Raw genomic sequence first — 26,959 nt, forward strand, 5'->3', positions numbered from 1 at the left:
AAAAAAATATATATATATATATATATATATAACTCTTCTACTCACTCTTGCAGTGTCTCCACTCCTTTCTCTTTGTGCTGCAATTCTTGCTTCATCTGTGTCAGCTCTCGTTTTAGTCTGGAAAGCTAAAAACAAAATAAACATTTTCTTTTTGATCATTCAAGCAAGCTAAAGATGAATATTTCTACTATCTGAATTCACTTCTTACAAAAGACAATCAATCATGGGCTGGCTAACAATGTAGATGTCTTATGAAAAGAGAAAACCAAACTGTTCTAAGTCACTGATGAAATGACAACAGGCACTGATGGAGTAATGATGCTCGTACCTCTCAAACAGTTTAATTTCACAGGGATGTAATCCATTACAGAAATTGAATGGCTGCTAATTCTGTAAAGATGAACAAGGTTTTAAAAATGGAATTCCTCCTTCTATTATTTAATAAAGAAGGTGAAAAAAGCTAACATCTAATTTCTAAGAGAATGTAATAACCTCAAGGTTTTTTTTAAATTAAGTAATCTTATCCTACTTGAAGAAACTGAAGAGAAAACCTTCTAATTCATTAACAGTCTAAAGTTAATGAATGAAATAATGAAAGAACTATCTCCTAGTCATTGTTTCCCATGACTATTATATTATTACATCCAAGTGATACGAATTTTTAAATAATGCTTAAATGTTAAACAGAATTAAAACATTAAGCAAAATGATTGAAGCAAAAGCTTAAAAGTATTATATAGTCCATCATTTAATAGAAAAATCTTTCACTGTCAATGAAGAGTTGAATAGAATCATTATATTTAAGTAAAATAATATAAAAACATACGTGACAGTTTTACTCATAAAAATATGAATGTTTTTGAATGTTTTACTTACTCTATCACGACGACTTGCAATCTCCGCTTTAATTTGATATGGGTCATATTTTGTATTTGTTGAATATCCAGAGAATGCTAAACAGAAGGAAAATATTTTTGCTTTAAAAGAAATAGACTTGTGATTCATATCAACTCAACCTCTAGATTAGTCAGCATATACAAGCAATAAATTTGACATAATTCTAACACTCATGAAAAGTAGATTTGTAAAGTTAGAAGCCAAACTTGACAATTTAGTTCCATCAATATTAAGTATGTTCTAAAATTTGTTTTATATTAAAAGTGTAATTTAACTATTTCTTCTAACCAAAAAGACAATATCCCATTAATTCATATTAAAAATATTTTAGTTGCTAAGCTGATGGAAAAGCAGCCATAGAAAAAGAGGACATTCAACAAAACATTCCTCCACTTCTGCTTATGAACTTTCTAAATTACATCTTAATAATATGGATAACTAAGTACTTAAGTTTACAGCTTCATCAAAACATTTCAGTGAGTGAAATCTTAGTGATCTGTTATATTCAAGAATCAATAAATAGCACCATGTAATGAATTTTCCAGAGATTAAGTTTCACTTTTATACAGAGCTTCTCAAGACAATATTCTTTGTGAAAACTGAGATATATTTATACATGAAAAACCCTGAGAACTTAAACCTTTCAACTTTTTTGGCAAAAAAATTTTGAGTATCTTAGCCGTTTCCTCATCTTCTTTGCTGAACATATTTAAATTTTTCTTGATAATCAATTATCATTATAAATAGCCCTCCCTAGAAAGAACATGAAAAATGTAACTATGGGAAAATATTCAAAATAAAATAAAAAAATAAAAGCAGGTGATTAAAAAATGTTTAGTGAATATACTGCAGGAAGTATTATATGAAGTGATACAAAGTGGAAAAAAACAGAAATGAGAGCGATGCGGGGGAAATGGAAAATAAAAGTGTACATAATAGAAATTCTCAGTTTCATATATGATCTTCTTTTTCTGTTCTTTGTATATTAAAATATTCATTTTTACTGATGCTTAAGATTAAAATTTTTTAAAATAAGCAAAATCAAGAGAATAATATATATAATAACTAAAACAGTGCTGCTGAAAACATGCCAAAGATTATCTAAACTCAGATTAATTGTAGTGAACAATCTTAATTTCACAGAAGACATGATGCAACACCTTTTCTTCCTCTCATGAGAGACGTGGGGGACAACAGGTGCAAATGCTGCTTACAGTGGCAGATAAGATTGCTTTGTCGGTACATTTTGCTTAATGGTTATTCTTTGTTACAAAGGACAAGTATAGTAGGAAATAAGTGTGATGTAAAAAAATATATATCAGTAAGAAATCACAAACAAATAGTGAATGTGATGTAATGTACTGAGAACCTTGGGTTATATTAAGATATGTAAGAGTTATTTAGCAGTCACTGAGTCAGATGTTCAGGCTGGTACCCTTCCTTACTGTCATCTTGTCTGCTACTCCCTACCTCTCTTCTAGTTTCTAGTCACAACTTCTAATCTCCACCTCTATTTTGTTGCTCCTCACTCTCTTCCCTTTTCTTTGTTTTTTTTTTCCCCTTGTTTCCCTTTCCTATTAATTCTCTGGAGATTTTCGGCCTTATCGGCTTTTCCTGTGAGTGGCTTGGCATTTGCATCTATTGGAAATCAATGACAATCATGTCAGTGTACCAACCAATCATCAAATGATCTTAGATGCAATCATAGATCATCTAAATTATATTTGTTATTATTGTTACTTATGATACATATTATATAATGAACATTTATTTAGCACTTTCAAGTTTTGCAAAGCACTTTTTGCACATTACTTCATTTGATTCTCCTAACAACCCACCAAGACAAATACTATAAGAAGTACTTTGGGGTTATTATCCCCATTTTATAGAAAACAATTTCAGCAAGGTTGTCACAAAACTAGTAAATATTGTTGTTGTTTGGTCATTTCAGTTCTGTCTGACTCTAAGATATTGGAGTTGTTTGCTATTTCTTCCACCAGCTGGTTTTGCAGATAAGAAAACTGAGATAAATTTGCCCAGGGTCACACAGCTAGTATGTATCTGAGGCTGGATTTGAACTCAGTTTTCCTGACTAAGTCTAGCATATTGAACTCAAATCCAGAACTCTCCTGACCCAATCCATCATTGTTTTCTACTACTCTAAATCTTCATTGATGGAGAAATATTTTCTTTCACTTACATTTCTAGATCTAAAACTATTCTGGATGCATTTGGCTGCTTGGTCCTAAATTACTGAGGCTTTGCTAAATGCAAGTTATTTTTAAATAGATTCATTTTTTCTATGAAAAAAGTAATGCTTGCAACCATAAAATTAAAAAAAATGTAGCAATGTAGTGTCTCAATAGCCTCAACTGAAAGTAAATGCATAATTAGTTTAAATGAATATTATTTGTTTTAAATTGTTCATATGAGCAATTTAGGAAAATAACAACATCTAACTAAGCTTGCCAGCATACTGCAAGAGTTAAAAACCACCCTAGCAGTCAGGCCAAACTCTACCATTAACTGAGTTATATAATATAAAAAAAGGAAATTAATTTCTCTGAGCCTAAGCTACCCAATACATAAAATGAAGGAGTTAAAAAGATGATCTCAAAGACTCTCCATGGGTCTAAATTCTATAAATATCTATTAGTAGCTAAATAAACATTAACTTTCATTTTAAATATTCTCAGAGAATCACAATCTTCTAAAGAAGCAAATGCTCTCAAAATAATATTGCATGGCCAAGAACTACAGATCTGAGACCCTTCATTTCCTGTCTTACTTGAACCTTTACAAATAGCTGTACAAGTTTACTGTGTTTGAAATGTGATGGTATATATATGAAATCACACACACACACACACACACACACACACACAAAATCCTTTATAATGCTATTATCCAAAGCCCACAAAGTTCAATATTAAATTACAACCATAACAAGAATAAACAATGATATATATGAGTGACTAAAATAATATGAAAATCTTCAGAAATGTAACTAGTAATTTTTTTATACCCCAAACCAATCATAGTAGTGGAAGAAGGGGACAAGTTCACTTGGATGCACCTCCTTGCCAGGAGGGATGGGGAGGGATAGTAAAAGAAAGCATTCTCTGGAACACCCTGAGGTTTCTAAGGTGCCAAAAAAGAACAAAGTGTTCCCAGGACAGTGTTTTCTGAACACTTTAAATTTCTATCCCTAGATCAAAGACTCAAAGGCTCTACCTCAGTAACAGTTCTGCAAATCATTCAGGACTATCCTGAACATCCATTTGTAAAAGCACAAACTTGTAGCTAACACTTTGGGTTACTCACATTAAAAGTAGGTAGGAACACAGTCAAAAATGTTCAACAGTATTTGTTGCGATGCAAAACTGGTACAAGTTTTTTCCCTGTCAATGAATTACTCCATCATATTTCCTTAGAAAATATCAGCATAGTGATCCAGGTGAACGGGAAGACTCAAACTCCTTCCCTCTGATAGGTGTTAGCCATGAAAATCTAAGCAAATCTCTTAACCTTTCATTGTCCTAGGCAACTCACTAAAAACTGTTACAGATGATTAACTGATTTGTATCAGGATAAGACATTTTCACAGTTTACCCCCAAAAAAGAGGGGGGAACAATATATTCTTGGTTTTACTTCTATTGGTGAAAAGACCAGAGAAGTAATTCAAGTAAGTCAGGAATACATATGAACTCTGATATGATATTCCCAAATAAACATGCCTCCTTCCTTCTTTCTTTCTCTCCTTCCTGTCTTCTTTCCTAAAAATAAATACACTTAGGGGGCAGCTGGGTAGCTCAGTGGATTGAGAACCAGGCCTAGAGATGGGAGGCTCTGGGTTCAAATCTGGCCTCAGCCACTTCCCAGCCGTGTGACCCTGGGCAAGTCACTTGACCCCCATTGCCTACCTTTACCACTCTTCTGCCTTGGAGCCAATACACAGTATTGACTCCAAGATGGAAGGTAAGGGTTTAAAAATAAATAAACAAACAAACAAATAAATAAATGCACTTAATTTGTCTTCAAAGTCTAACAGACTTTTTCAGAAATACTAAATAAGAATAACCCAGTACCCACATCCTCCAATAGCATTCTTATGATTCTGCAAAGTAGTAGTTGAGAGATGAGAAGATAAGCCTCCTTCCAGAAGAAGTAAGTGGCTATGCAGTGAAATACTACATATACTATCAGATATAGCTGATATGTTGCTTGATTCTGCTGAACTACTTTCTTTTTCTTTCTTTTGTGTCTTTGTTACAAGGGATGGGGAGAAGAGATGATTTCAGAAATGAAGATGATATAAAAACAATTACAAAAAATTAAGTTAGTTGTTGAAAGCATAGTGTTAATATTAATATTCAATAGTAAACTTTCTCTTCTATTCAATACTTAAGCAAGCTGCAAGTACATGTTTAAACAGGACACCAAATCTATTTAAGGAAAATCATTCCTCTTTCGGATCACTTAATAATAAGGAAAAATATGGACCAGAAACTTATCACCCCTTCTATATTATTATATCATACCTTGAACACACCCTAAAAACATCTCTACTTATAAAATTCCTATGAATTCAGCCTACTATCATTTTCTCTGTTTAACAAGTCAGGAAACTACAGCACCTAAAAGTTGGAGTGACTTGCACTTTATCAAAGAAATAAGCACGGATTAAAAAAAAAGTTATGACTAGAGCTCAGATGTCTTATCCATTATTAACATACTCTGCTTTCACTATATAGGCTTATCCATGGTATGTATTATTTTTGCCAATCTTCCTAATTCCTAGCAGTCTGGTGGGCAGATGTAATGAATGACCCATATATATCTAGATTACTGTTCTTTAGAGAGGAGTTAGACACCTGCCCAGATTTTATCATGGAAGATTTTAGATGTTATAAGAGATCAAATGTGATTCATGTCTTGAAAGAAAAACAAACAAAAAAAGTATTCTGCTCACTGTGGGAAACTGGTGGCAAATAATAGAGAGATGATACACCTTCAGAGAACACAAACCATTTTTTTCCCATAAGAATGATCTCTTTAAGAGATTACCATTTATCAGTGGTTGTGTAGCTACAGGGATGGCTGAATAAGGGAGGTTGCTTAAGCAAACTAGAGAGCAACCCAATAGAAAGTCTAGCAAGAACAAACAGGTTCCAAACTAATACTAATTCTCTAGCCAATGACAAAGTTCCCACAGAAGCACCTGTAAAATAATCAAAGAAAGAACTGACAGGGAAGTGGGGGCGGGGAGAGCTACTGGCAAAGGAACAGTAGTTTAAAGCCCTCAAGATCCAATCGTTCCTTTGATGGGTCAGTTCTCCATGCTTGGTGGGCACATCTCCCAGACGAGATTTTTTTTTTTTAATTTTAGTACAAGTAATTACCTCCCTATAAACAAAGAAGCCTTACCAGTCCTTGGAATTGACACTTGCCAGATAATAAGCTTCAAAAATGCAGTGGTACAACCTTTCAACAGGATCCATGTTCTCCAGCCTGTCCCAACATGTCCATGTCAATCAGAACAAAAGGTTGCCTAGATTGTCAGTGGCCTCTATCTTAGGTCAGATAGGAGCAAGGAAATTCTTTAATGGAGAACATATGGAAGAGCCTTCATGGGATGGGCAGGTAGCCTCAGAAAGAATGTTGGCAGGATGGGTGACTGATAATAAGCTTCACCACCACCTCATGCTGGAATTTTGGGTGGGTCTAAAGCACCACTTTCTCACTGAATTGATAAGAAAGATTCTTTCCCAACCATCTAGTATCTGACCAGCTTGGATATCTCTCAGGATTTGGCTGAGACATTAAATCACAGAAACTTGGATATGAAAGGGATCTTTAAAGTCACCTAGAAAAATAACCTTTTATTTATTTTAGATATACTCACTTATTTACATATTGTCTCCCCAGGTAGAATATAGATTCCTTTTGGGAAAGGATTGTTTCATTTTTTGCTCTTGCTTTTTTTTTATCCCCCTAGCACAATAGCTAGAGCATAATAAATGTTCTGTGATTGTCTAATTAATTAATCTATTCCAACCTCCCTCCCAATGCAAGAATCCCTCCTAGAGCCCACCTGACAGGTGGTCACACAGCCTCTGCTCTAATGCCTTGAGTGATGAAAGGTTCTTAAGACAGGATGGAAAAGATAATCTAGGAAGAAAGACAGAAAATTATTGTGAGAGGGTGGAGAAAAAGCAGTATCAAGAGAGAGAGGCAAGCAGAAAGTATTTCAAAAGTGGAGAAGAAACTCTGTACCAAGGTAGCTATACCACAGTTAGGAAGTTCTCCCCCTCCTTCCATTCACCCAGAAGTGTTCTTGCAAGATCCATGGAAAATCAAGAAAGTCAGGTTGCAGCATCTGAAAGGACTATGAACACATGTGCTTCCCCAATTCTCCCCTCTCCCATTGTGAGGACCTATATATTGTGCTCTGATTCAGCTTATAATTTGCACAGATCTAGCTCAACAGTAATTCTCCTTGTCTCCCAATACTGCCCTGAGAAATAATACTCCAGTTAGCTAAACTAATAGTGACTGGGCTTCTTAATTCAAGAAGTAGAACTTAATCTAACTTTATGCTGCCAAGAACCAGATGACCATGTCGCTCCCAATCATGTCACCTACACTCTGGCCTCTGATTGCCAAATCCTCATCTTTTCTTGCCCCAAACCAGGCCACCAATTCTACTTCCTTGACAATTCAAAACCATACTGCTTTTCATGTACCTGTGCCCTCCCCTTTTCCAACTCTCATCCCCTTTGTGAGTTTTCTTCCCCTCTTAGCTCCTTTAGGGTAGGATGGTCTCACTTATACACATTTGTATGTGCTTGGTTCAAAGTAAGTGCTTAAGAAATGATTTTAGTCACTCATGCTAACTTCCCCTCTATTCTGGCTACTTACGTTTGGATTGCAAGCTATCACCATTATAACCTTCCCATTTGGGGATTAGAAGGAACAAATAATATCTTGGGAAAGAAAACATTCCTCTTAGCTCCAAGACACTAGCATATAGAAAATGCACACTGAAATCAAATCATTTTTTAACTCCCTCTTTCACTTAGAATCACTACAGTTAGGAGAGAGTAATCTAGAATTTATGAGATTTCTTTCTATATAATGGATAAAGAACTGGCCTCAGAGCCAGGGAGACCTGAGTTCAAATTCTACATATATAGATATGCATCTATATATGTATATATCTGTATGTATGTATGTACATACACACAGGGGGCAGCTAGATGGCACACTGAATAATGAGCCAGGTCTGGAATCAGGAGAACTTGGGTTCAAATCTGGCCTCAGGTCCTTCCTAGCTGTGTGTCCCTAGGCAAGTCACTTAACCCTAACTACCTAGCCCTTGCTACTCTTCTGCCTTAGAATTGACACTTAGTATGGATTCTGAGATAGAAAGTAAGGGTTTTTAAAAATTTACACATGGGGGCAGCTGGGTAGCTCAGTGGATTGAGAGCCAGGCCTAGAGATGGGAGGTCCTAGGTTCAAATCTAGCCTCACTTCCCAGCTGTGCGACCTTGGGCAAGTCATTTGACCCCCATTGCCTACCCTTACCACTCTTCTGCCTTGGAGCCAATACACAGTATTGACTCCAAGACGGAAAGTAAGGGTTAAAAAAAATTTTTTTTTAATTTACACACACACACACATCTTGTTTTGTTTGTAATTATTCATTAGGTCAAGGTACCTTATTTTTCTGGCTATGAAACAGGTTCTAAGATGCCTAAAGCCCCTAATTTGGCTTCACATTATTTAGCATAGTCTCCCAAGCCTAGAAAGCTTGTCTTCATTACCTCTATTTTTCAGAAAAAAAAAAAAAAAAACTCTTTTCAAGACTTAGCTCAAGATACTTAGTATTGATTCTAAGACAGAAGGTAAAGGTTTGAAAAAAGTTGTGTCTGCCACCAGCAGAATGTAAGCTTCTTGAGGTTCAAATCTGACCTCAGACACTTCCCAGCTGTGTGACTCTGGGCAAGTCACTTGACCCCTATTGCCTGCCCTTACCACTCTGCCACCTAGGAGCCAATACACAGAAGTTAAGGGTTAAAAAAAAAAAAAAAAAAAAAAAAAAGAATGTAAGCTTCTTGAAGAAAGATAAGTTTTTCCCTTTTTGTCTATCACAGGGGTCCAACTCAGATACATAATACTAGATCACATTAACAACACTAAGGATTGACATTCACAGCTTAAGGATGCACATCATTAGATCTCAAAGGACCTTTCCAGCAAGTTCAGTCTTCTGAATCTTGTCATATGGTAGGAAACCCCATGTAGCACCATCTAACACAGTTCTCCTGGTGAAGGTTAAATAGCTCAAACTAAACCCAAGTGATACACAGCAACTTGCTAAGAACTTGGACAAGCTCCTAGATTCCTTTCATAGTGTTTCATAGTATCAATAAGCTAACAGTTCAGGGAAAAGGCACATATGTGCTCATAATCCTGCCAATTGTCCCCGGCACTGTTAGTCCTTTAGGATAACAAGATCAAACAACATAAAATACTCTCCCCCCCCCCATCCCTGCCCCCACCCCACTTAAAAGGCAATGCATAGAAATGGAACTCCTCCGCTAAAAAAATCCAGATACTTCAGGTGTCTGGGATATAACCCAAAAGTAATGCTGGCAGGGTGTTCCATGGAAACACCAGAGTCAGTCTGCTTCCTCTATCTGAAACCACCTGTCATTTCAGAAGCAGGATCTTGTATTTTTCCTTGACTAGACAGACAGAATTCTTTGAGGCTCAGAAAGGAATGCAATTGTGACATACAATTATCTACTCATATTAAGTTCTTGGTAGCCTAAAACCTAGTGAGGCATGAATTAGTTTCCTACACTTCAACTTTCCCCAGACCAACTTTGAGGGGCCCCCTCCCTTCCACCTTTCACTGTGCCTATTATGTACATCTTATCTCATCTATAAAATGGGGGTGATAATGCCTTTAGTGGCTACCTCACAGGGCTATTGTGAAGATCAGTTGTGGTATTGTTTGAAAAACATTTTGCAAACCTTAAAGCTTTAGATAAAGGTCACAGCTGAAAAGGTAGAATGGTTTAACAGTCTCAGAATTACAAAACAATTTTGAAGCCTACCTCAGACAGTTGTGTAATCATGGGCAAGGAATCAAACCTTTCACAGGCTCACTGTCTATAAATGAAGCCTCCAATCTATCTCCAACTCTCATAACACAACCACCTTCATTCAAACTTTTATCACCTCTACCCTTGACTATTAAAATAGCCTCCTTAAGTATTGATAGGTTAATGGATTGAATTAAGTGAGTGTAGGGGCTTATGGTGATGAAAAACAAGTCTTTGGGTAGTGGACCTGAAAGTAAGATACCAAGACCCAAGAGATGTTTTTCTACATTCAGTCTCTCCCATCTACTAAATGTAATCCAGAGTTGTCAAATTAGATTTCTTTAAACAGCAAGTCAGTCCGTGTCAGTCACCTGGTCAAAAAGCTTCATGGGCTCCTCAGTACGGTCAGAATATACAAATTCTTCTGGATAGCATTTAAGGCTCTTAGCAATCTGGATGAAGTCTTAAGGACAATTATATGTTACACAGATTATCCAAGGTGACTAGAGATGTTCTTTCTTCTCATCTCTACCATGTGGAATCTCTAGTTTTCTTCAAGCACTACCTTCTGCAAGAGACCTTTCTGGATTCCCTAGTTGTTGGTACCCCGCCTCCAAATCACCATATATTTACTTCATATGCATCCTAGTTTACTTGTCTGTGAATAGGTGAATCCCCCTACTAGAATAAAGCCTTCTTAAGAACTCCCTAGAATATAACCTTCTTAAGAACAAGAAATATCTTGTATTTGTAGTTCCAGTGTCTAGCACATATTAAACAACTGCTAAATGCTTGCTGACTGATTCATTTTAAAAAGGATAGTAATAGTCCTACTACCAACCTCAGGAATGTTGTAAAGAAAAGTGATTTTTAAATCTTGAAGCACTATAACAATTTAAATTGATACTACTGATAAAAGTCCTATCAGGACAAGGATGATGTCTAATTAATATCTCTGTCTAATAACCTGAAAATATTATGTGTTCAAAAGTTTTTCTGAATCAATCAATCAGTACAGAACCCTCCTGCAAACCTCAATAATTCCTTAACTTGGTTGCTTTTTGTTCAGTGTAATTATTCAATTCAATTAACAGTTATTGAGCACCTTCTTTATGCAAGAATGATATTGTCACCTTCTTGTCAAGTCTTTCCATTTGCTTCTATAATATCATTTTTGGCAAAGTGATCTTAGTAGCATTTGAAAGGACCTGATCAAATCGGTCTTTGTCATGCATAATGAAATGTATCCACTGATTCTTAGTAGTAGACACTCTCAAGGCATTTTTCAACTATATGATCTTGGATGCATGGAAAAGAATAAAATTTCCACTAAGTGGGAATATGAAACACTGTCTTATAGGTCTTCCAAGTTCAATGAAAACAAAACAATCAACTTCCTAAGATTGGTACTGGGCTGACCTAGTCAATTTAGCAGATCCAAGATGGTATCTACTAATTAATTAATCCATGAAGAACAGGAAGCTATATAGTCTACTTCAGGGGAACAAACTGTAATGTACTAATCCTCCTCCATCCTTCCAATGAAGAATAATGATCCATAAAAAAAGTTCATAGGCATATAATTCCCTGAGAGTGGGAAAATCAGAGTCATGGCCTTTATCATAACATGGATGGCAAATTTAGCCAAAGCAACAAAGGAAGCTAATAATGTGGTCATCTTAGTTCTACTCAAATCTAAATATTGTAGATAAAACTACATTAAGCTCCCTAAAAGCTGAGGTTGTAAAACAACCAAAGAAGCAATATGTGTAATGGCTGGATTACCAAGCTTGAATTCAGGAAGATATGGGTTCATACTTCATTTTGGACATTTATTAACTTTGTGACATTGGGTAAGTTACTTAATTTCTGTAACTCAGGCAATTCCCTATGATTTTTCTAGTGCATCAGAGATAGGTGCAATCTGCATACTGGGAGTTCCCTTGATGCCAAAATTGCAGATTTAGACATAACTCTATTTTACCAGGCAAACTGGTAGCTAGCATTGAGGACATAATACTCTGTGCCTTTGTTTTCCTGTTTTCATGAAATAAAACATCCCAAATATGATCTCTACTCATAGGCAGCAAAAAGGACAGAATAGTAGACCTGAAATTAAGAAGAGTTAAAATCTTGACTCAGACACTTATTGTATGACCCTCCCTGGGCAAGTTACTTAAAACACCTAACTCTCAAGGTTGTTGTGAGGATAAAATGAGATAATATATATAAAGTGCTTTGCAAACCACAAAATGCTATTATCATTACACAGGCTTATTAGGCATCAGAACAACCCTAACCTTGTTACTTTTGGTAGCATGAAATCTCTAATAGTATCTCTCAGATTTTTATATGGACTTTTTATTCTATAAAAGTATTTATTATTTTAAAGATTTCACTGGCCAAGGTCAAAATGCCTTAGGCTCTGAAAGTGGTATAATCAGATTTCCAGTCACAGTCACTTGACTATCTGAAAGTCTGCTAAATAATCAAGTAGACAGACTACTCTTAAAGCCTCTGACTAAACTACAGCACCTTATTTAAAGATTTCTGGGTATACTATTTCTTTGCCAGAGAGAGAAAAAGAACCCCACATATTTTAGGTCACTGTACTCCTTCACATGATTATTAGAAGCAATGTGGCATGGTGCATAAGGTACTGAAAGGTGAGAAAGACCTATATTTGCATAGTACTTTTGATGCTAGCTATGAGTTCATGATCAAGTCACTGTGTTCAATTTTCTCAATTATTTAGTACCCTACCTCAAATGGTTGTTATGAACTTCCAGCTATATATGTAAATCATTTTGCAAATTGTATGGCATCATATAAATTCCATTTGTTGTTGCTATTGCCATATTCCCCAAAGCACATTCTAACACAGAAGCAACTTGTATCTCTAAAGAATCTTCAACCTCTATGAACAAAGAGCCCCCCCCTCAAAAGGGGATAACACCATAGACATATATAACCATGAAGAAACTTCATTTTGAAGCCATTACTTTTGAGTTCACAAGCTACTCAAGACAGGTTATCACACCATTTGCCCAGAAGTTAGGTTCTAATGCATAGATTAGAGTCAATCATTGCTTTTCAGGCAGGGAATAAAAATCCTAGAGATTACCTAGCTCAAGTGGAACTTAAGCTCTTTAGCTTGGAATTCTCTTGGTAACAATTTTTTAGATAACCTTTAGAGAAAGGTGTTTCCCTTAGAGAAAACAAACTTACAGCTAGCATAAGAGCGGCTGTCATCTTCACACATCTTGTGCAGCTGCTGGTATTCCTCTTGAGCTAGCTCAAAACGTTGCTGTTTAATTTGGTATATCTCTTTTTTGGCATTGAGGGCCTCCTGGGCTACAATTAGATATTCCTTCAACATCCGTTCCTGTTCTCTCCTCCATTGTTCTCTTGGATCCTCAATCTGGGTAAGTTCTGAAAGAGAAAGGACAATTAGTCATGGAACAGAAGACCTTTCTGGATGATAACAAAAATGCAATTAGGCAGGTACTGAAATGAAAACAAAGTTTTACTATGATACAAAATGAGTGATGTGTTTCCACACAGAGAATCTAAAGCTAGATGATTTTTCTTTATGTAATCTCAGTTAGGAATGTCATGGTTGGGCAATGTTACCAATTTAAGTTCTACATGAAAACAAGCTAAGTCTTTGGCCCATTATGGGGGTGGGAGAGCACATACATAAGTTATTTTTTAAAGTTCTTCTCTATTTCACTCAGTCATTTTTATCATACATTATCATTATTATTGATATCTCTTCATTGAATACTCAGAGATGGTGATGAATCTTCCCAGAATAATTAAGAAAACACTCTTGTGTTATCAGTGAGAGTTTATATTTTAATTTAGAACTATCAACAAATACCCACTATCAGCTTTTCTAAATGGGACTTTTCTCTTCTTTCACAGTCAGATAAATGGACCATAATCTTCTTTCACAGTTGGATTTCGGATGCCAACTATTAATATAAGATCGCATTCTACCACTCCCACCATTTCAAGGAAAAAAAGATTTTAAAAAGGAATTTTTCAATGTAAGATTTCCATTCTTACTGCCAGAATCCTGGGTCAGGCTATATTACTTCAGTGGTCTTCCTGACTCCAGGTTCTTCCTGTCCTAATCCATCCTACACTCTGTAGCCAGAGTAAACTTCCTAAACCACCATTCTAATAAGATTACTCCCCAGCTGAAAAATTTTGAATAGCTCCCTATTGCCTAGGTAGGACATAAATTCAAAACTCTTTTCTAAGTTAGCAATTTAAGTTAATGATAAAACACTAACTTACCAACCCAGCTTTGTTTTTACACTATTTCCAAACAGTAACTTGATCGGTCTCGCCAAAATAGATTGCTTTGACATTCTTTAAATAAGTTCTGTTTCTCCAATCTATGTTCTTACTGAATTGTAATGCTCCCTTCGTGGAATGTCCTTCATTACCTCTCCAAATCCTACTCATTCTAGAAGGGCAAAAATCAAATTTCAAAGGCTACCACCTTCAAGATACCTTCCCTAACACCATAGTATAAAATAAGTGTTTCTATTTTTAATGAAATGATTAATCACAAGTCCAAAGGTCTGATAATGAAGTATGCTTCTCATCACCTGAGATGATGAAACAAAGGCAGAGAATGAGATATATTTTTTTTAATTCTTTTTTTTTTAACCCTTGTACTTCGGTGTATTGTCTCATAGGTGGAAGATTGGTAAGGGTGGGCAATGGGGGTCAAGTGACTTGCCCAGGGTCACACAGCTGGGAAGTGGCTGAGGCCGGGTTTGAACCTAGGACTTCCTGTCTCTAGGCCTGACTCTCACTCCACTGAGCTACCCAGCTGCCCCATGAGATATATTTTTGAACAAAGTCCAAGTGGAAAATTATTTTGCTTAAAAGAAAAAAAAATCACTCTATTCATGAATTCATGAGGAAGCAGGGGAAAGCCAATCATAGTTGCTTACTGGCTTTAAAATAGCAATAATCACATGGACAAAAATTTTGCAGAGTACAACCCAAAGGAGTAAAAAATTCTTGAAAGTTAAATTTTAAAGACAGAAACAATTCTAAAAAGAAAAAGGAAAATTTACATGGAGAACAATGTAGATAATCAAGGAAAAAATCATATTAGGCTTTTAAAAGACACATGTAGAAGAAAAGAAAAAAAAGAATGGATACAAGTGCAGGGCATGATCTTAGAAGATGAATTCTAGAATTCCAGATATTTCATTGTAAAACAGATCTTTTTCCTCTCAGCAAAGAGGTGATGCTTTATAAGTATGGAATAAGACATACACTGTCAGATATGGCCAGTATATTAGTTTGTTTTGCTTAACTATTATTCTTTTTTTAAAAATAAGGATGAATTCAGCTATGTAAAAAAATTAATAAAACATTTTTAAAAGAGTAGCATCAGATGCACCAAAGTTCATGTGCCGAAACTGATCTATAGCTAAGAACAACAAAAAAGCTATGCTAGAGAGACAATGGAGGACTAAAGAAGGAATAGAATCATTACTTATGATGGATAGCAGATGCTAAAAGGCAGTGAAGAGAAGATAGAGCTACTTATATCTTATTTTGCTTCTTTTAGTTATCAAGAAGGATTTTTGAACTTGGCAGGACTCGGAGAAAATGGTTAATAAGGAACTTATATTCAAGAGAAAAAATGAGGTAACAAAATAGCACATATATTTCCTGATGAATTAAATTCACCAGGTCCAAACTGCTTTGAGAGATACTGAAAAAACAAATAGGCTTCTAGGTCATGGGATCAACAAAATGACAAAATAAGATATTTTCCCTAGTCCCCCACTCTAAAACAAACAAACAAACAAAGAGGAAGGATACAACAAATGAAAAGCAATTAAAGCTATAGTCACAGGACAAAAAAGAAAAAGGTCTGACAAGATAAAATCTTTGTGAATTCACAGAAAGCAACCTACAATCTTTTAAGGGTTCACTTAGCATTCTTTCTCCCACCAACATCCACATACTAAAGAATGTAAACAAAACCCAACAACAGACTGGTAGGTAGGGGCCATAGTAAGATCCCCTCGAGCAGCAAAAGTCATACCAGTATACTTCTTCCCCAAATAGCCCTTATCTTAATGCAATGGGTGGCAGATATTAATTCTGCCAACTACATGTAGGAAAAAGAAGAAGGAAGAATATTATCTTCTGTCTTGCAGGGTCCCCTGCTACCAAAGCTACAGAAATTCAGTCTAGAAGACACCTTCCCATCTTCTCCAACCCTGAAAATGTAAAAGAACTTGATTCAGACAAACCAGAAAAGGTAAGGGAACTAAAATCAGCTAGAGTTAATCCTGTCTAATATAAGTAGGGTAGGAAACAACAGTGGTGAATTCTAAATTCCTTGTAGTAAGAAGAGACTGAGGCAGCTTTGTAGTCAGGCCTGGGAGTATATCCACCAGCAAAAGAAGAATGAAATATAAGAAATAAATAAGGGGGGAATATAAGGAAAATAGGCTGATACGTCAAAGATTTTAAAAGGAAGAAAACTCACACCAAAAGCAGATATGTCAACAGAGAGAATCCTAAATCTGGAAATAAGATTAGTTTTAAACACACAAAAGATTATAAAGATTTCTTAGATATTACAATACAAACGACAATGAAATCACTGCTTGAGAAAACACAGAATCCTGTGGAATACCAAAATGACATCCACCAACAAGATATTCTACAGTGGTTCAGAAGAGAAATAAAATCCAAAGGACAAGAAATTAGGAATGAATATAAACATATTTATTGGAAATGATAGCTTCAATATAATAATGAAAACTCAATTATCAAAAAAGATTCAATCCATTGAAGTTTCTCTGAAAAATAAATGAAATAGGAAGCCAGTAGGGGGCTCTGTGGATTGAGAGCCAATCCTGAAAATGGAAGATCCTGGATTCAAACCTGACCTCAGATACTTCCTGACTGTGTGTCTCTGGGAAAGCCACTTAACCCCCTTTGCCTAGCGTTACCTTTCTTCAGCCTTGGAACTAACATACGGTATTGATTCTAAGACTAATGGTAAGGGTTTTTAAATTTTTAAAAATAAATGAAAGAAAGTTTAACTGATTTATAATATAAAAATACTGAAGTGAAGGTAACTCTAGCAGAATAGAAGCAAAAGACAATAATATTAAAAGAACATATGATCTATTTCCAAACCAGTTCCATTGATCTCAAGGATAGGATGCATTGGGATAATTTAAGGATTACAAGTTTTTCAGAAGAAAAATTTGTTAAAATCTTGAATGAAGTAACTAACATAGAAACTAATATAAGAAAACTATCCAAAACTTCAGAATAAAGAAAGCACAACTGAAAGAACCCATAAATTGTCCCCAGTACCAAAAAAAAAAAAAAAAAAAAAAAAAAAAGATCCTATTTAAACTTCAAGAGAAAGATCTCTAAATATAAAGGAATAAAATTTAAACAATACAATATTACTCTGCATTCACCAAAATAGAAAGGAATAATAGTTTCTCAAAAGGAAAGGAGCTAGATCTGTATACCCAGCAAACCAGAGCCTAATTATCAATGCAAAAATGTAGATGTGTAACCTGGGAGGCATTTGAGATATTTTGGAAAAAACAAAACAGGTGTGAGCAGAATATTCAATATGCAGTTGTCCTGAAACAACCAAAACCACAAGGTATAAGAATAATTACTAAGTAAAGAAAACATATTGAACAAATTACCACATGTTTAAAAGTCATTATTTTACAAGAAAAAAAAAGACTAATTATGGTGGGGGGGGGGGAGTCGATTAATATCAAGAGAAAAATATATTACCACGTGAAAGGGGCTAGGGCTATAATGAGAGTTAAGGAATCTTATGTTTAATTAGGAGAGGAGAGGGAAGCTGATGCAAAGAGGTGGTACAACTTTTCTTACAGAGAATTAGGCCTCCACAGACAACAATATTCCACAAGAAAAGGAATATTCAAATTCCTAGGGGCAGCTGATAGCCAGAGGCTTGGGAGGGAGTATATGAACCAACAAGGGCAGAGAGATTGTGAAATGGCATAGAAGATGAGAAGGAGAAAATTTGGGGGGAGATCAAGGGACAGACAGGCAAAATTTTGTTACATAGTGTTATTTCTACCATAAAGCATTTCTTCTATCAGCATTTCTTCCTTCTGGAATACAAAAATTTAAAAGTGATAAGAAAAAACACATAAAGTAACAAATTTATTGTTTGAAAAAGACAGAAAAAAGCTCAATAAATAAAAGAAGTTGGAGGGGAAGAAAAGGAAAGGGATTTCAACTAACTAATCCCTTAACTGAAGGAGGAGGAGGAAAAGCTGGGCAATTAAATTAAATAAAGAAAATGAAATAAGTAAAATTACTAGAGAAAGTGTTGACAAATGGAACAAGAGAAAGAATGAGTGGAAATAAGGTTGCATTAAAGTAAACAAATTTACTTTAATCTACTAGTAAACTACTAAACTTTAATCAAAACTAATTGTAGGGACAAAGTGCTGATGTAAAAGACTGAAACAAAGTTCTCTCATAAAAACTACACCAGAGAAACAAAATGTAAATCTTAATCCTTTTAAATATCAGTGAACTAAGCAATCCAACAAAATGAAAGAAGTGGAAGAATTAGATAAGAAAGTACACATTCACACACTTGCTTGCAAGAAACATCTTGCTGACAAAGACAGAACTAAAATGAAAAGTTGAAACAAAATTGTCTATTCATTGGGGGAATTTTTATAAAAAATCAATATTCATAACCATGTTATCAAGCACAGGAAACAATATTAAGAAACAAAGAGACTACATTATATTCAAAGGTATCAGACAATGAGCCAACATCAATATTAAATGTATACATCAAAAGGGGACAGTACCTAAATTCATAAAGAGAATATTAACTAAATTGCAAGAAGGTATACTAATATAATGAGAGTAAGGGGGGGATAGAGAAATAAGCATTTATTTATATGGAGCCTACTATGTGCCAGGAACTGGGCTAAGCTCATGTTACATATATTATGCCATTTGATCTTCACAACAGCCCTGTGAGATAGGTATTATTATTATCTCCATTTTACAATTGAGAAAACCAAGGCAAACAGAAGATAAGAAATTTGTTTGAAGCCAGATTTGAACTCTGGTCTCCCTGACTCCAGGCCATCCAGTGTATCACCAGCTGCCTATAATAGGAAACTTTATCATTCCTTTGAATCCAGATTTGAACTCTGGTCTCCCTGACTCCAGGCCTTCCAGTGTATCACCAGCTGCCTATAATAGGAAACTTTATCATTCCTCTCTCAGAGCTGTACAGATCTAACAGAAAAAAAAACAAAAGGGAAAATATAGAACTGAACAAACTATTCGAGAATTTAGAGCTACAAGATTTATGGCACTTTCTGAATGGGAACATTAAAGATTTTTCACCTCACCACATAGCACTTTTACCAAAATAGACCAGGTATGAAGGCAAAGAGAAATGGAAAATAAACTTTTAAAAGCAGAATTAGTAAGCACATTCTTTACAGAACATAACACAAAAACAGTAATCAGTTCCAGGAGCACAAGCAAAACACACAGACCTAAATGCAGACTTCATAATGAATTCCTAAATAAACCCTCTGAAAGGGCCAAGAGAATAAATTATAGAAACAATTCAAAAGTAATATGAAAATGATATGACAAGACAACATACCAAAATTTCTGGGATGCAGATAAAGCAGTCCTCAGATGAAAAATTATATCCCTAAAAACATACATTAAGAAAATAGAAAAAGAGAAGATTAATGAACTGAATATGCATTTGAAAATTTTAGAAAGACAACAAATAAACCCAAAATAAGCACAAAGAGGAAATCTTGAAAATTAAGAGGAAAAATAGGTAAATCAAAAACCAATTTAAAAAAATATAGAATAGTTAAGTTTCCTTAACTAAAAGTTTTCCTTAACTAAAAGATAGCTAACAAAATTGATAAATCTTTACCCAATATGATTAAAAAGAAACATGAAATTAACAGGAAAAAAATGAATAAAGTATAATCACAACAGAACAGAAGAAATAAAAAGCATGATCAGAACCTACTATATAAGTAGTTAAATACAAAGAAAAATTCAAAAGAAATGGTGGAATATCTATAAAAAAAATAAAACACTCAAATTAACAGAACATCAAAGAGATTTTAAAATGAATCTCAAAAAAGGTAAATGATCTAGATGTAAAGGAGCTACCAAAGAAAAAAATCCCAAGTGCAGATGAATTTACAGGAGAATTCTATCAAATATTTAAGAACAACCGATGCCTGTACTAAACCAATTATTCTCAAAACTGAGAAAGCACTGTACAAAACTTGTTTTATGAGCCAAATATAATCCTAGAGAAGGATGAGGCAAATAAAAACTATAAAATAGCAATTCAAAATTTTAAATTAAAATCATAGCAAAAAGCTAGAATAAGAAGCAATAGTTGAATTATTTTCAAAGAAATTATTCTAAAAATCATTCCCTCAGATCCAAATGGTTTTATACAAGAGATTTTTAAATGGTTCAATATTAGGAAAACAATTAACATGATCACATTACAAAAAAAAAAACCAGAAATATCAAACATATAAAACTGCATGATCATGTCAATAGATGCAGAAAGAGCCTTTGACAAAGAACTACAACCACATATGCTTAGTAAGAATGTAAAACTACAGGCAAATGGCTACATTTTGAAAGGACAATTTCTTCTTTAAAAAATAATTTAAAATCATGTATCTATAACTAAAAACCTAGTATCCTATGCAATGGGGAACATTAAAAGCTTTCCTGATAAATATAGGAGTAAAGCAAGGGATATCTACTTTCTCTGCTGTTATTTGGCATAGTTCTCAAAGAACTAACAGAACAATAAGACAACAGAAACGGAAAGTATAAAGGTAGGCAAAGGGGAGATAGAACTATTATATTTGCTGATGCCATGATTATTTACTTAGAAAATCTTAGAGAATCATCAAAGAAACTAATTAAATTATTAGGAGTTTAATTAAAGTTACCACCTACAAAATTAAATCAGCAATAAAAAGTATTCCTATTTAGCAGTAATAAAATCCAAGAGACAATAATAAAAAAGAGTTCTATTCAAAACAATTACAAATTTCATGAAATAGGGAGTAATTAATCTAACAATACGCATTCCATATCTATGAAGTTATAATTACAAAAAGTTCTTAAAGAAATAAAGAATGACTTAAATAACTTAAGAATATTCAGTGCTCATGGCTGGGCCATGCCAACATAATACCAAAAGGATATTTCACAGAGCTGGACAAAAATGTTAAAATATTTCATTTTGAAGAACAAATAAAAAATAAAGGAATGAAGAGAGAATAGCACTTCTAGAACTCAAACTATATTATAAGCTATCAAATCCACTTGCTACTGGTTAAAAATAGAAAAGTTGGTTAATGGAAATGACTAGACAAGAAAGAATCTAAAATAAGTGAACACAATAACCCAGTGTTCAATGTACACAAAGACATAAATTGCCTAAGGAGAAAAAAGAACCCTTCTATTTTACAAGAATTGATGGGGAAATGGGAAAGTAGTCTGCAAGAATTAAGGTTAGACTAAAATTCATACCATATGCTATTATAAATCCAAAACAGACATGACCTGAGTGGTAAAGGTTATAATATTAAAAAATTAATAAAATACAATAATTAAAAATAAATTTAAAAATATAATAAAAAATTATAAAGAAAAGCCTCATTTTTTCACAGTCATGGTTAGAGAGTAAATCCTTAACCAAACAAGTGTAGGAGCAATTACAGAAGACTAAAGAAATCATTTCAATTACATTAATTTGAAAAGCTTTTCCATAAACAAAATTAATGCTGCTGTGATAAGAAATGAAGCAGTGGGGTGTGTGTGTGTGTGTGTGTGTGTGTGTGTGTGTGTGTGTGTGTGTGTGTGTGTGTGTGTAAAGCTTGTATAAAATGTCTCATATATTCTATTCTAGTATTTAGAATATATAGACAACCAATATAAATGTGTAAGACCAAAAGTCATTTCCTAATCAATAAGTAATATAAGAATATTAAGTTTTCATAGAAGAGCAATAAATTATTAATAACCATATCAAAAACTACTCTAAATCACTAATATAAGAAAAATGCAAATCAAAATAATCCTGAGGTTTCACTCGTACTCCAAAATTGACAAAAAAGATAAAAGATCCTAAAAGTCAATTTTGGAGGGGTTGTAGAAAGACAAATCCATTAATGCATGGTTAATGAAGCTGTGAATTTTTCTAATCCTTATGGAAAGAAATTTATATGAATAAAGTGGCTAAAATATCCATACCCTTTGACCAAGAGATTTCACTCTATTAGGCATCTACCCCAAGAAAGTTATCAATAAAAAGAAAATCCTTATATATATCAACATATTTATATAAGAACTTTCCCTAGTAGCAAAGAACTATGAAGTGGATACCCATTTATTAAGGAATGGTTAAATAGTTATACTACAGAAATGTCATGGGATACACATACATTCAACCCACACTATAATGAACATTGAGAAGTATGGAAGGACTTAGAACAGGGTTGGCAAACCTTTTCCCAGAGGGCAAATTCAAGCTGTCTGTGAACCCCTATTATGGATTACTGAAGAGAGTTGAGGAAGAAAGTGCTTGATTTGCACAGGTGGATGGAAGGGTGGGGCATGCAAAAAATGTCCTCAGGTGCTGGGAAGAGGGGGAACAGAGCAGTTCCCCAGAGTTCAGGCTGTGCACACTGTGCCACTGCTTTGCCAATGAGGACTTGGAATAAATAACAGATGTAAAATGAATGAGGAAAACATTTTATACAAATAACTATAAAAATATACATTGAAATAACAGTAAAACAATTGAAACCTGAATATGAAATTGTAGTGACCAGGTCTGAGAAAATATCTCCCCAAGCTTCCCTAAAGAAGTAGGAGACTGGGTATGGAATTCTACATATAGTTTTGGACTTTTTCAGTATGTTGATTACTTTTGCTGAACTTTTTTTTAATTAAAAAAATTCATTATCACAAGAGATAGTTATATGGGAGAAGGTAGAGGGAGAAAAAAACACTGGGAACAGTGGGTACCTTAAATAAAAGCAAAATCTGTCAATAAAATGTATTTTTTTAAGAGCTAGCAGATGCAATCAGCTGAGCTTTGCAAAAACTGAGAGAATGGGAAAGTTGTCCTAGAACCATAGAATCACAACTGTAAGTCAGTTAGCTTGACTGATTTCTAGTAAACTCTAGAAGGTATTAATAAAGGGATTATTTGTGAACATCTAGAAAATAGTCATCACTAAAAGCTTCATTAATAGGAGTCTATGTTAGATTGATCTGATTTCCATTTCTGACAAAGTAACGACTAGTAAATTAAGAACATGAGGAGAAGCAAGGTCTCTTGTGATTTGCACTTTCATGACATAGTCCTCTTTTGTGCAATTACTTTTATAGAAATGCTCAGGTATTTAGTGTTTGTTTAAACTAAAAATTAAAGAATTATTTTATGTTATTCTTGTAGACAAGATAAAAGAAACATCCAGGTGACACAAGGATACAAAATATGTACCTAAGATGTTAGATAACACCAGGATCCAAAAAGATGCCAATAGATTACAAAACCCACAAACCTGCATGGATAGAGGGAAATTTCCTCACTGAGTCAACTATTAACAAAGAAATCATGGGGCTGCTTAAAAAAAAAAAAAAAAAGTAATTGTGCTCAAAAAATCAACTTCACAAGTCGGAGTCCTAGCTAAAAAGCAATTCATTTCTCTAAGATACGGGGGGTTTAACTCATTATGAGTCAACAGATCAATCTGGAAGCCAGTGAAGTAAATGCAGTGTTAGGATAGGGGCAGCATTCTGAGCAAGAACATCCTATTGTATTATGCTCTGGTAAGATCGTTAATACTCTAGGTACCACATCTTAAAGGAGCAATAAGTAAAGAGACTGGAAACCATGCCTCATCACAGTAAAAGGAAATGGAGATATTTAATGTTTGTAGAAGGGACAAATTAAGGGAGACATGAGAGATATTATCAGGAATATCAAGGGGGGTATGATGTAAAGGGGGTATACTTGCTCTGCTTAGCCCCCACAGGGCAGAACTAAAAAATCCTACTTCTGCCACTTACTCCCTTTGTTACCTAGATCAAGGCATTTAACCCTTTTCAGACTCAGGTTCCTGATCTATAAAATAACCTGGTTGGAGCAGACGGACTTCAGATATCAATTCCAACTCTAGTGCTCAAGCACTAGAGTTTTATAAATTGTAGAAGCAGAATTAAGCTTGAAGGAAATATCCCTTAAATATCTCCTAACTTTCTTTTTCTTTGACTTGCTATTCTTTTCACCAGGCAACATTCACATCTGCAACTTATCTTATAAGTGGACATAGTCATCATGAAGGAAATGCTCTGTGCTACTAGTCCCAATTCTCATTCCTTAATCTCCAGCCTCAGGAGAGAAATGAACCAGACTATCCATCTCCTGCTGAATGTGTCCCCAGCAGGAAGGCAGCAAGGAGCCAGATTTGGCTGGACTAACTTCCATCTGTGTCAGCCCAAGTCAACTTCAACAGCCTGATCTCTCAACTACTACCAGCACAAAGAGAATGAACCTTCCCATTGACCTCAGGTCTTCTGACTCTTGCTGTGCCTATTTCTTGAGGGAAAAAAAAGGAAAATCAATGGGGAGTAGGATTTCCTTCTCCAGCTGTGAATGTTCACATTCTATCTTCTGCTAAGTCTCTTTTCTGCTTAATATCCAGCCGTCAGAGGGATGAGAAATAGTGAAAGGGGATTCCCATCTGACCATCTGACCAGGTGCTTTCCATCTCATGCTATGTTTCTCTCTAGCCCTACTCTAGGCTCCTCTGGAAAAAAGAGTGGTACCTTTCACTCAGTGATGGGCATTCTCACACCCTGTCACAAACTTTATATCCCAGGCTCCTAATACTTAATCTGACTAAATGCTTGGCTTGAATTATTTATCAATTTGATTTTGTATATAGACAGCAAGGTGATCTTCAGCAGTTAGATGAAGAAGTGGATAAAGCAATGGGTCCAGAATCAAAGTCTGGGATCAAATCTAGCCTCAGATACAAGATGTATGACCTTGGGAGAAGTAACATTACCTCTGTTTGACTCAATTTCCTCAACTATAAAATGAGGACAATAACAGCACCTACTTGCAGAGTTGTTTCAAGGAATAGATGAGAAAATATTAAGAGGTTAGCACAGTACTATATAAACATTTATTCCCTTCTTCCCTTGGTGATACCATTACCATCGTCAGTAAATTTGCCACTCCACTTGAAATCTCTAAACATCTGTGGTGAGAAATTTAAGACCTGCACTTACACAATTGCTGTTGAAGGTAGATAAAAATCACAATCATTCTGTTTGGGTTCATTACAAATATATACTATACAACTTCAACTGGTATCTCACTGCTGCTGGCAATCCTACCTTCCTCCCACATCAATTCACTATTCTACTATCTGTAGCAGCTCTTCTAAACTTCTTCATCCCTCTTCAAATCCCATAGGCTCCCTCTACCCCTTCTCTCTCAACTGAGAATTTTAATATTTTACAGAAAAAAATTGAGGCTATTTGCCGTTGTATAACTGGGTCTGGCACACAGCAAGTGCTTAATAAATGTTTACTGTCTGACTGATTCATGCCAGATATAGTTTCCATTATAAATGAATAAAATAGCTATTTTGTGAATTTAGTTATACTGAATCAGTTCCCAGAGCCTGTTCAAATTAGACAACTGAATTTCTGAACCTGAAAAGGTAAGGACAGGCTACTAGAACAGTAGGTCAAACTGTCACTATTTGTCTCATTGTTAGATTAAAAACTTGTAAAATTCAGGAACTATGTCTTATACTTCAGTAATGCCTATCTCATAAGAAGCATCATATGAAGTGTTTAGAATGTGAAAGAAGGTGGTTCCACTGTACTGTAACGGTCAAATCAATTCCAGAACACATCAGTTTTGTACATCATGTTATATAGGGAATTAATAAGATGGAGTATATTCAGCAAAAGCTTGCCAGAGTTGTCAAGGCACAAGGATTACCCTCGAGGAGATAACAATGAGGAATAATTAAGTGTCAATATTTCAAGGGTTGCCACAAAGATCATCAATTAGATTTTTAATATTCTTTGTCAAATGTGGCAAAACTGGGGGCAGTGTGGTACAATGGAAGGAATACTGGAATTTTAAATCAGATGGGCTGGGTTCAAATCTCAGCTCTGTTACTTATTACACTATGTGATCTCCAGCATATTACTTAATTCCTTGGGGTATCATCATTTGCCTCATCTGTAAAATGAAATGGTTGGACTAGACAACCTCCAAATATATGATCCTATGGACTATGAATGAAAAGAAAGCAATTGGTAGAAAATTACAGAGTAACAGATTTCAGCTTGACCAAAAGAAATCATAATGTTGGAAAATGTTTAAAATACAGTGGGCTAGAGAGAGAAAGTCCTAAGTTCAAATCTGACCTCAGACACTTCCTAGTGACCCTGGGCAAGTCACGTAACCCCCATTGCCTAGCCCTTACCACTCTTCTGCCTTAGAACCAAAATAGAGTATTGATTCTAAGACAGAAGGTAAAGGTTTAAAAAAAAAAATGCAATGGGCTGCTATAGTGAGCACTGAGTTCACATCATTAGAAGTCTTCAGGAAGTGAATTGAAAACAATCCCTGCCAGGGAAACTGCCAGGAGAATTCCTGTTCAGGTATAAACTGGTTCCAAGATACCTTCTAACTCTGAAATTCCATGACAATATTTGTTGAATGGATGAAATGAATAATATATATGTATACGTATATACATATATAAATATAAATATAAATAATAAGGGAATAAAATGTGGAACCTAT

General features: G+C 34.8%; 1 protein-coding gene across 1 annotated transcript in view; it reads right to left on the reverse strand.

Moving 5' to 3' along the window:
- WWC3 (WWC family member 3) overlaps window positions 1–26,959 on the reverse strand; it is a 196,513-nt gene that overhangs the window by 87,338 nt on the left and 82,216 nt on the right. The window contains exons 3-5 of the mRNA XM_044669272.1: window positions 13,240–13,443; window positions 877–953; window positions 46–125 (exon numbers count right to left, since the gene is read on the reverse strand). Of these exons, the coding sequence (XP_044525207.1) occupies window positions 46–125; window positions 877–953; window positions 13,240–13,443 (361 nt within the window). The remainder of the gene's footprint in view (window positions 1–45; window positions 126–876; window positions 954–13,239; window positions 13,444–26,959) is intronic.

The sequence above is a fragment of the Gracilinanus agilis genome, chromosome 3 (assembly GCF_016433145.1).
Source record: "Gracilinanus agilis isolate LMUSP501 chromosome 3, AgileGrace, whole genome shotgun sequence".
NCBI lineage: Eukaryota > Metazoa > Chordata > Mammalia > Didelphimorphia > Didelphidae > Gracilinanus > Gracilinanus agilis.